Source organism: Rutidosis leptorrhynchoides, chromosome 9, assembly GCF_046630445.1.
Source record: "Rutidosis leptorrhynchoides isolate AG116_Rl617_1_P2 chromosome 9, CSIRO_AGI_Rlap_v1, whole genome shotgun sequence".
In the NCBI taxonomy this organism is placed as follows: Eukaryota; Viridiplantae; Streptophyta; class Magnoliopsida; order Asterales; family Asteraceae; genus Rutidosis; species Rutidosis leptorrhynchoides.
Window position 1 is genome coordinate 157361358 of NC_092341.1, and position 12140 is coordinate 157373497.

Sequence of the window (12140 nt, forward strand, 5' to 3'; positions counted from 1 at the left end):
GTGCATTTTGGTTGAAAGAAGTTCAATTTCTCGGTCACATAGTGAGCAAAGAAGGTATTCAAGTTGATCCAGCAAAGATTGAAACCGTTGAGAAATGGAAAACCCCGAAAACTCCGACGCAGATATGCCAATTTTTAGGATTGGCTGGTTACTACAGAAGGTTCATCCAATATTTTTCCAAAATAGCAAAACCCTTGACTGCATTAACGCATAAAGGGAAGAAATTTGAATGGAAGGATGAGTGGGAGAAAGCGTTTCAATTGTTGAAGAAAAATTTAACTACGGCACCTATATTGTCATTGCCTGAAGGGAATGATGATTTTGTGATATATTGTGACGCCTCAAAGCAAGGCCTTGGTTGTGTATTAATGCAACGAATGAAAGTAATTGCTTATGCGTCCAGACAATCGAAGATTCACGAGCAGAATTATACGACACATGATTTGGAATTAAGCGCGGTTGTTTTTACATTAAAGACTTGGAGACATTACTTATATGGGGTCAAAAGTATCATATATACTGACCACAAAAGTCTTCAACATATATTTGAACAGAAATAGTTGAACATGAGGCAACGTAGGTGGATTGAACTATTGAACGATTATGACTTTGAGATTCGATACCACCCGGGGAAGAAGGATAGAGAACCTATACGGGTAAAAGCTATGAATATAATTATTCATACTAACCTTACTACTCAAATAAAAGAGGCGCAGCAGAGAGTTTTAAAAGAAGGAAATTTGAAGAATGAAATACCCAAAGGATCGGAGAAACATCTTAATATTTGGGAAGACGGAACCCGATATAGGGCTAAAAGAATTTGGGTACCAAAGTTTAGAGATGTGAGAGGAATGGTACTTAAGGAAGCACATAAGACCAGATATTTAATACATCCCGGAGCGGGAAAGATGTACAAAGATCTCAAGAAACACTTTTGGTGGCCGGGTATGAAAGCCGATATTGCTAAATACGTAGGAGAATGTTTGACGTGTTCTAAGGTCAAAGCTGAACATCAGAAACCATCAGGTCCACTTCAACAACCTGAAATCCTGGAATGGAAATGGGAAAACATTACCATGGATTTCATTATTAAATTGCCAAGGACTGCAAGTGGTTATGATACTATTTGGGTAATAGTCGATCGTCTCACCAAGTCAGCACACTTTCTGCCAATGAGAGAAGATGATAAAATGGAGAAGTTAGCACGACTATACTTGAAGGAAGTTGTCTCCAGACATGGAATACCAATCTCTATTATCTCTGATAGGGATGGCAGATTTGTCTCAAGGTTTTGGCAAACGTTAGAACAAGCATTGGGGACTCATCTAGACATGAGTACTGCCTATCATCCACAAACTGAAGGACAAAGTTAAAGGATGATACAGACCCTTGAAAACATGCTACGAGCATGTGTTATTGATTTTGGAAATAGTTGGGATCGACATCTACCGTTAGCAGAATTTACTACAACAACAGTTTCCACTCGAGTATTGAGATGGCACCGTTTGAGGCACTTTATGGCAGAAAGTGCAGGTCTCCGATTTGTTGGAGTGAAGTGGGGGATAGACAAATTACGGGTCCAGAAATTATCCAATAAACTACCGAGAAAATCATTCAAATTCAATAACGGTTGAAAACCAACCAAAGTCGACAAAAGAGCTACGCGGACAGTAAAAGAAAAGATATAGAATTTGAAATTAGTGATATGGTCATGCTTAAGGTATCACCTTGGAAATGTGTTGTTCGATTTGGTAAACGGGGGAAACTGAATCCAAGGTACATTGGACCATTCAAAATTATAGATCGTGTCGGACCAGTAGCTTACCGACTTGAATTACCTCAACAACTCGCCAGCGTACATGATACTTTTCACGTATCGAATCTAAAGAAATGCTTAGCCAAAGAAGATCTCACTATTCCTTTAGACGAAATTCAAATCAATGAAAAACTTCAATTCATTGAAGAACCAGTGGAAATAATGGATCGTGAGGTTAAAGAACTTAAGCAAAACAAAATACCAATCGTTAAGGTTCGATGGAATGCTCGTAGAGGACCCGAGTTCACCTAGGAGCGTGAAGATCAGATGAAGAAGAAATACCCACACTTATTTCCAGAAGATGTGTCAACACCTCCAACTGTTTAAAATTTTGGGACGAAATTTATTTAACGGGTAGGTACTGTAGTGACCCGAACTTTTCCATGATTATATATTATATGAGATTAATATTTACATGAATAAATGTTTCCAACATGTTAAGCAATCAAACTTGTTAGGACTTGATTAATTGAAATGAGTTTATGTAGACAATTGACCACCCCGTTTGCCTGATGATTCATGAACGTCATAACTTGTGATAATTATATAATCGTTTTTTTTTATGATGTAAGTTTTTATTTTATATATATATATATATATATATATATATATATATATATATATATATATATATATATATATATAAGAAGAAATACAATTAAATCAAAGATGTACAGTAAAACACTATTTGCTACAGTAAACACTATTTGCTACAGTAAAACACTAATTGCTACAGTAAATTTTCGCTTTGCTACAGTAAAAAAACTATTTGCTACGGTAACACTATTTACTACAGCAACACTATTTACTCGTATTCAATCCGTATTCGTACTCGTACAATACACAACTTCTAAATGTATATACTATTGGTATATACACTTCAATGATCAACTCTTAGCAGCCTTAATGAGTCACCTAAACATGTAGAAACCATCATTTGGCAACTAGCATGAAATATCTAACAAAAATACAAACTAATGGAACCTTATATTCAAGGGTAGGATCACGTTTTTCTTCACCAACCATAACACTTTCATTTTTCAACTTTCATGCATCAAACTTATCTCTCTCAAGTTCTCTCTTGGTGTTCTAAGTGTTCTTCATCATCTTCAACAAAATCTAACTCAATCTAGTTCATAAATCCTAACCTAGATCAACTTTCAAAACAACTACTCAAGTAAACTTCAAGAACACTTTTAAGTTTGCAAGTCTACTTCCAAGCTTTCTAATCCATTCCAAGTAATCATTTAAGATCAAGAAACCTCTGTTATTTACAATAGGTTATCATTCTAATTCAAGGTAATACTCATATTCAAACTTTGATTCAATTTCTATAACTATAACAATCTTAATTCGGTTAGGCATCTTACTTGAATTTGTTTTCGTGTCATGATTCTACTTCAAGAACTTTCAAGCCATCCAAGATCCTTTGAAGCTAAATCATTTCTTGTCACTTCCAGTAGGTTTACCTACTAAACTTGAGGTAGTAATGATGTTCTTAACATCATTCGATTCATATATATATATATATATATATATATATATATATATATATATATATATATATATATAACTATCTTATTCGAAGATTTAAACTTGTAATAACTAGAACATAGTTTAGTTAATTCTAAACTTGTTCGAAAACAAAGTTAATCCTTCTAACTTGACTTTTAAAATCAGCTAAACACATGTTCTATATCTATATTATATTCTAACTTAATGATTGAAAACTTGGAAACACGAATAACACTGTAAAACCGGACATACGCCGTCGTAGTGAAACCGGGGGCTGTTTTGGGTTAGATAGTTAAAAACTATGATAAATTTTGATTTAAAAGTTGTTCTTCTGGAAAAATGATTTTTCTTATGAACATGAAACTATATCCAAAAATCATGGTTAAACTCAAAGTGGAAGTATGTTTTTCAAAATGGTCATCAAGACGTCGTTCTTTCGACTGAAATGACTACCTCTTACAAAAACAACTTGTAACTTATATTTCTGACTATAAACTTATACTTTTTATGTTTAGATTCATAAATTTCAGTTCAATATGAAACCATAGCAACTTGAATCACTCAAAACGGATTTAAGACGAAGAAGTTATGGGTAAAACAAAATTGGATATTTTTACTTGTTGTAGCTACGTGAAATTTGTAACAAATCTATACAAATCATAACTTAACTAACTTGTATTGTATTATACATGTATTCTAACATATATTATGTAATCTTGGGATACCATAGACATGTATACAATGTTTTGACATATCATATCGACCCATCTATATATATTATTTGGGAACAACCATAGACACTCTATATGCAGTAATGTTCGAGTTAGCTATACAGGGTTGAGGTTGATTCCAAAATAATATATATACTTTGAGTTGTGATCTAGCCTGAGACTTGTATACACTGGGTCGTGGATTGATTCGAGATAATATATATTGATTTAATTCTGTACATCTAACTGTGGACAACTAGTTGTAGATTACTAACGTTGGACTGCTAACTTAACAAACTTAAATCGTTACAACGTAATAAAACATATTGTGAATATATTTCTATCATACTTTGATATATATGTATATATTTGTTATAGGTTCGTGAATCGATCAGTGGCCAAGTCTAATTCTCGACGAATTAAGAATCTGTGAAAGTGAGTTATAGTCCCACTTTTAAAATCTAATATTTTGGGATGAGAATACATGCAGTTTTATAAATGTTTTACAAAATAGACACAAGTATGCGAAACTACATTCTATGGTTGAATTATTATTACCGAATATCACCCTTTTTAGTCTGGTAATCTAAGAATTAGGGAACAGAAACCTTAATTGATGCGAATCCTAAAGATAGATCTATTGGGCCTAACAAACCCCATCCGAGTTACAGATGCTTTAGTACTTCGATTTTATCATGTCCGATGAGAGTCCCGGAATGATGGGGATATTATAGACGCGTTCTGTTAATGTCGGTTACCAGGTGTTCACCATATGAATGATTTTTATCTCTATGCAGTTTATGCGAAATACCTGATATGAGATGGATGTTTATGAAAAATGAAATCTTGTGGTCTATTATTACAATTTGATATATATAGGTTAAACCTATAACTCACCAACATTTTTGTTGACGTTTTTAAACATGTTTATTCTCAGGTGATTATTAAGAGCTTCCGCTGTTGCATTCTAATTAAGGACAAGAATTGGAGTCAGCATGCTTATAATATATTGTTTAAAAATTGCATTCGGAGATTTAAATCGATGTGTAATATTATTGTAAACTATTATGTAATGTTCATGTGAAAAATGTTATCTTTTAGATTATCATTAGCGGATAATCTACGTTATGATTTTAAAACCTTTAACAATAAAATAAAGGTTATGGTTTGTTTTAAAAACGAATGCAGTCTTTGAAAAACGTCTCATATACAGGTCAATACCTCGCAAGGAAATCAATTAATATGAAACGTTTATAATCGATATGAACGGGATATTTTAGAATCTCTGTCTGCTCCAGAGCATCACCAACATCAGTACCATGTTCATCATTATGAACATCATCTCCAACATTTGAATCAACATGTTGTGGAGGAACTAGATCCAAATCAATAAGATCGGCATTGTGTTGAGGAACTGACTCTGTCTTCTCAACATCTTTCAACATTTGATCTTCTGAAAAAACAACATCTCGGCTTCGTACAAGTTTCTTTTGAACTGGATCATATAACCTGTACCCAAAATCATCTTCACCATAGCCGAGAAATACACATAGTTTAGTCTTCACATCAAGTTTTGACCTTTCATCTTTGGGAACATGAACAAATGCTTTACATTCAAAGACTCGTAAATGATAGTAAGAAACATCTTTGCCGCTCCAAACCCTGTTAGGAACATCAAAACGCAAAGGTACACAAGGGAGATTAATAATATGAACTGCCGTATTTAAAGCCTCACCCCAAAAGGAATCAGATAACCTTGCATGTGAAAGCAAACATCTAACTCTCTCAACCAAAGTTCTGTTCATCCTCTCTGCTAAGCCATTCAACTGAGGTGTCTTTGGTGGAGTCTTTTGATGCCGAATACCATTCTCCTTACAATAAGCATCAAATCTGCCAATGTATTCACCGCCATTATCAGTCCGAATATACTTGAGTTTCTTCCCCGTTTGCCTTTCAACTAGTGCATGAAATTTCTTAAACTTCTCAAATACTTGATCTTTTGACTTTAAGGTGTAAACCCACACCTTCCTGGAATGATCATCAATGAATGTAACAAAGTAGGAACATCCACCAAGTGTTCTAGTCTTCATAGGCCCATAAACATCCGAATGAACTAGATCAAGTACGTTCTCCATTTGAAAAGGAGAATGACTCTTAAACACAACTCTGGTCTGTTTCCATGCCAAACAGTGAGAACACTTACTCAAATCAATACCACTAACACCCGACAACACATTCTTCTTGAACAAGATAGATATCCCCTTTTCACTCATGTGGCCAAGTCTTTTATGCCATAGCTCGGTAGAGTCAACATTGTCCACTGCATTGACAATGTTCTGGATGATCTTCGAACGCGTGAAGTATAATCTTGAGTCTTTCTTGCCTCTTCCAACTATCATAGAACCAAGAGTTAGTTTCCAAATACTATTACCAAAATCGTTATAATAACCATCATCATCAAGAATGCCTGTTGAAATAACATTAAGTCTCATATCCGGAACATGTTTTACATTATTCAAAACTAACTCCATTTCCGTGTCAAATTTCAAACAAACATCTCCAATACCAACGATCTTTGATAACCCGGCATTACCCATCTTAGCAAATCCATAGTCACCCGAAGTGTAAGATGAGTAGTGGTCTCTACATGTTGCAACATGACATGTAGCACCACTATCAACAATCCAACTCGTGTCATCATGAGTAAGATTAATCATATCATAATCAATACAAACAAAGAATTCATCCGTAATAGTGTTAACTTCAATCTTATCATCATCACCACCATCACTTTTCTTTTGTTTATTCTTGTCATATGCCTTTTTCTTCTCATTCTTCAACTGTGGACAATACCATTTTGTGTGCCCATTTTCATGACAATGATAGCACTCAATATTAAAAAACTTTCCTTTTCTTGAGCTACTACGGTTCTTGCCTCTTTTACCTTGACCTCTACTATGACTTCTCCCCGCATTTCTGTGACCAAGATATCTGACTATGAAGAAGAACCTTGTGACTTTCTTCTCATCTCTTCATTCAAAATACTACCCTTAGCCAATTTCATGGTGATAGTACCATTCAGTGCAGAGTTGGACAAAGATGTCCTAAAAGTCTCCCAAGAGTCCGGTAATGTATCAAGTAACCAGACACCCTGAATCTCATCCTCAAACTTGATACCCATATCTGCAAGCTGATTTATAATACCCTAATATGCATTTAGGTGATTTGTAATAGGAGTCCCATCATGATACTTCAAAGCCATCATCTGCTTAATTAAGAACAACTTGTTATTCCCAGTCTTTCGTTCATATAACTGCTCAAGCTTTTTCCATAAGGCTTCAGCATCAGTCTCCCCAGTAATATGATTCACAACATTATCATCAACCCACTGCCGAATATACCCACATACTTGTCTATGCAAAATTTTCTATTGAGCATCAGATTTTTTCTCGGGTTTATCCTCATTAAAAACAGGCAAATAATAATCTTTCACATAAAGAAGATCCTCCATCTTACCTTTTCAAACATGATAATTTGAACCATTTAAACTAATCATCTTACTTTTATTAGCTTCCATCTTTCACACAAGTCAATCAAAAAACCTTAAGCTCTAGATACCAATTTGATGGAAAAATAAGTCACAATGGCCAATCTACACAATGGAAACTAACATCCATTTGACAAACATTTCCCGACCCGTATGAACCCGTGAGGAAACTAATAAATAAGGTATACCACAATCACCACAAATTAGCCCCAATTCTATCCCAAATCAGCAAATACGAAATAAATAAGCACACACAATACACACGAGACTTTTTACGTGGAAAACCTCTCAAAATCGAGAGTAAAAACCACGGGACTCGTAAGCCACTTAAATTCCACTATCATCAACAAGAGAGCAATACAATAATCCTTCTCTAGATCAACTAGAGGTATACAACATCATCATACTCTTGAACAACAATAATCAACAAGTATATGAAGAAATTAAAGACAAAAGATGAACAACACTACCAATAAACTGCCCTATGTTCCAGCAGCAAAATCAAGACCTACAGACCTCTTTAGACAAATTCAACGGTTGAAAATGTTGGCACTGATGTCAAGAAGACACAGCCCAAAAATGAAGAAGATTCAACGGTCGAATCTCCGGGGATCGTCGATTTACTGGCCTGCTGTTACTGTAGAAGGAAATGGGGTTTCACTCTTTTTCTTGATCTCACTTTGCACTCTTAAATGAGAAAGTAGCTAGAAATTAGCTGGAAACATGAGATAAAAGATGCCCACAGATGTTGACTAAGTCAAACAACAACTTGGACCTATTTTTGTTGGGCTTTAGACATTTGGACTATGACTTCCTCATATTGAAAACCACATAAAACCCAACACCATCTCCAACCCCGATATACAATCACCATTAGAGAATAAAACTGAATTGTCAGAAGTTTTTAGACTCGACTTGTAGAAACTGTGATATATAAGTTCTAATTAGATTTCACTCTACATCAAGTGAGTAAGTCATAAGGTTTGATGCTCATAAGACTTGATATCTGTAAAATTTCAAGTACGACAAGAGTTTATACTGTTAACATACACTTTGCAACTCAAATTCCATATATTCAAAAGAGATCATTTCGTAGTTTAATCTATTTAATCAATTTTAGTTTTATAAATCACAATTACTGAAAGAAAATTTTGAACGTATATATAAATAAACAAACACCCTAGCGAGTAGTTAAGGAAGAATTACAACGGATTAACAAGCCAATCGTTCAAATTTTAATTACACCTACCTCTACTTCTAATCCAACTAAACGAAATGGTAGATTGAAATCAAATAAAACACTTTTCTTCGTCGCATGAGAATGAAAAATGATACTATTACGGTTTCACCATATATGCCATAACGTTGCAGTGATAATGGCATATATCTTGTTCTTCTTTTCAAATTTTTTTCCTACCAATTGTCAAACCAGTCCAAACATTCGAACCAAGCTGAAAATGAAGGTAGTATAGACATACCAATCCAGGAGGAGCAGACCTTTCACCATAAATCTTTCGCGATGACACACCCTAACATGGCATGATCGCAAATTTAACCCAAAAGTTACATGAAACACATCGCATGGTCTCGATCTCTACAGATATTCAGGTGAGTCGGTAATCTATCAAATGAGAACCTTCAAATAAAAATGCTAACGTTACGCGAAACAATTACTTAAATTTTCAATATAAGATAACTATCCTTAAAACTTTCAAGGTACAACATCAAACATCCGAGTGTCTGTATAGTCATCTTGCTAATCTTAGAATGTCTAAAACACACGAAGTTAACAATCTAGCTAATAAGTATTTTCATTATTTATTTAAGATAACCTAAAACCAAATTTCGTTCGATCATGGCCTTACATTCCTCATCTTATTTCATTACGATAATAATACACCGTACACCTCAAAAGTACAAACCATAACCCAAAAAGTACAACCTCACATACAATCATCTACATCTCACCAAAAAAGTTCCTATGCAAAAAAACAATTAAAGTTCCTCCATTATTATTACCATATATCACCATCATCATCATTTTAATCACTGTAGTTAGGACCAGTAGCCCCAGGCTCAGCTGCCTTCGCCGCAGGCGACGCTTCCACCGCTGGTGAAGGAGTTACCGCCGTCACCAACAACTCTGACGGCAGATCAGCAGACAAACCTTGCAAGTAAAATGTATAAAACAACTTGAAAGGAAACACTAACTGCTGAAGTATGACTTGACCATATGCTCCGGCGAAGATTCCGGTACCACCAGTAATTGCAAGGTAAGTATCCTCAGTGGTGATGTAAGCACCTTGAACTGATATTTGGCCGTAATCTCCCAAATGGAAACTGTAAACCGCCTCATACCGGTCACCTTTTACTTCCGGCATGTTCTTTATCAGAATACATATTCCGGCAGTGATACCTAATCTTGTTTTAAGATCCGCGCTGTACACCTATAAATTCATCATAATCATAATCAAACTAATTATAAGAACAATTAAAGAAATGCGACCTCTTTATAAAGATTAAAAATGAAATTACCTTATTGGTAAATGGAACAAGATCACCAAGTGAATTCACAGGTTTTTGACCTAACCGGAGGTACGCCGGACTACCACGATCTCTTTCATTGATCTCGTACACACACAGTTCATGAACTTTAGCTGCAAAATAAAAACAAACCCAATAAAAAAAATCAAAACCCCATATATTTTATCATAGAATCTTGAGAAAAAAACGAGACTTTACTCACTGGGTCTTGGAGATTCTGATGTTTGACTTTTAATAGTCAATGCTCTCGGATTGCCGGAAGTGTTTACTTTAGTGGCGAGTTTTTGAGAGAAAACTGGGTTAATCGAGTTCTTGAATGACAGTTGGTTTGGACCTCGGGCCACAATGGGGGCCATCTTTTGTAATAGCCTTAAAGATGAAGGCATTGATTGCAAAGAACATGAGCTAGCAGCCATTGAAGCAAATAAATTGTATTTTTTGAGATGATTTTAATAAAGTTGGTAGTTTTGATTCTTGCAATGAAAATAGTTGTGTGTATATACAGATGTAAATATATAGGTGTAAATTAAAGTTGAAGAGTGAGTGGACGGTGGTGAGTGGTGTGTTGAAAAGTCAAGTTCTCATGGTACTCTGGCTTTCTTGATGGAATAATAACATAACATTCCCATTATATAAACATGTGGTATTTTGAATTGACCACGTTATCTTTGACTACACTTTATCCCGACCGGCAACCTTGGGAGAAATAGTGGCTATCCCGAAGACGTTTTTTTCCTGGACATTCCCAAAAAAACTCGTAAACGATAAAAAAAGATAATTTTTAATTAGCTTTTTCTGAAAAGTGTGATTGGAACTTTTCTGAATGACACCATGTCGTCCAGAAGCCATTTTCCATTTTTTATTTCCACTTGTAATAACCATTTTGGCTCGAAAACATGTGATTTTTCCCGAAGACTTTCTTTTCGAACGAAATATCGTCCCGAAAGGGTGAATTTTATTTTTTATTTTATTTTCTCCCTCCTGAAATGAGTTTTGGCTCAAAAAGTACAATTTTTTTTCGGGCTTTTTGTGGTACACCTTAATTTTTCCCCTCACCATTTTCATCAACCTTCATCATTTACATTTTGCAACTTCAATCTCACCATTATCATTTTTGATGTGACTTTCAAATGATGACATATTATTAATGTGTTAAATTTACTTCTATCAGAACGTCTTAATCGGATTGAAATCTAGGTTGACAATTATATGGTTGTCCTAATTATCTGGTATAGTAATTTGCTTAATATCTATGCTCGGTAACGAAATATTATTTCACAAACTAATTTCATTTTTTTCTTCATAGTCATCCCGTTGCAATTGGATAGATCGGCATGATCCACGCATGTACATATGATAGGTCGTGCAGATTAGACCTCACTTATTAAGGACAAAAATAAGCTTGAAGATGAACTTAGAATTGCACAATATCGAGCTAAAAACATGAAGCTGATGTTAATTAGTAACTGGATAGTATTTGTGTTGTTTTTTTCAGTGTTAAGTTATTTAAGTTAATTAATTATTTAGTTTCTAGTTTTGTAACAGTAATGTTATTTTCTATAAGATTAATAATGAAATTGTTTAGTTATTTTCAATTCTAACAAAGTTATTGTAATTAAATAGAGTTCAACTACGAGGCGTAATATAAAATATTTTCTAATTTAATCATTATTAAATATTTAATATTTATCAATATTCTTTGTGGACGATATGTCGTCTGTAAAGGGTCGTTAGTTCTTGACCAAGAAAGTTAATGAGGGTACCACTTTAGTCCGAAACCGATAAAGCGTTTCGTCCTAAAATACTTTCACGCGTGTGCTTTTCGAGATGACATGTTCCAGACAAAAAGGGGTCCAAAATGTATTACGGGAAGGGGTGGCATCTTGTAGCGTTGTATGTGTCGATACTTTATTTGGACGACGATAGATTGTCAGATTGATTATATTAATAAAAACTAGCAAGTTAATTACTAGTCATGACACAACGTGAATCAATAGTTTCTATTTAA

The 12140-nt window shown here is 34.5% G+C and overlaps 1 protein-coding gene across 1 annotated transcript; it reads right to left on the minus strand.

The window, feature by feature from the left end:
• Positions 1-9267: 9267 nt before the first annotated feature.
• Positions 9268-10602, minus strand: LOC139867100 (allene oxide cyclase, chloroplastic-like). The gene is made up of 3 exons (XM_071855433.1): positions 10335-10602; positions 10124-10245; positions 9268-10035 (listed from the first exon to the last, which is right to left on the minus strand). Exons 1-3 carry the CDS (start codon positions 10546-10548, stop codon positions 9631-9633), a joined length of 741 nt encoding a protein of 246 aa, XP_071711534.1. The 5' UTR covers positions 10549-10602; the 3' UTR covers positions 9268-9630.
• Positions 10603-12140: the final 1538 nt, after the last annotated feature.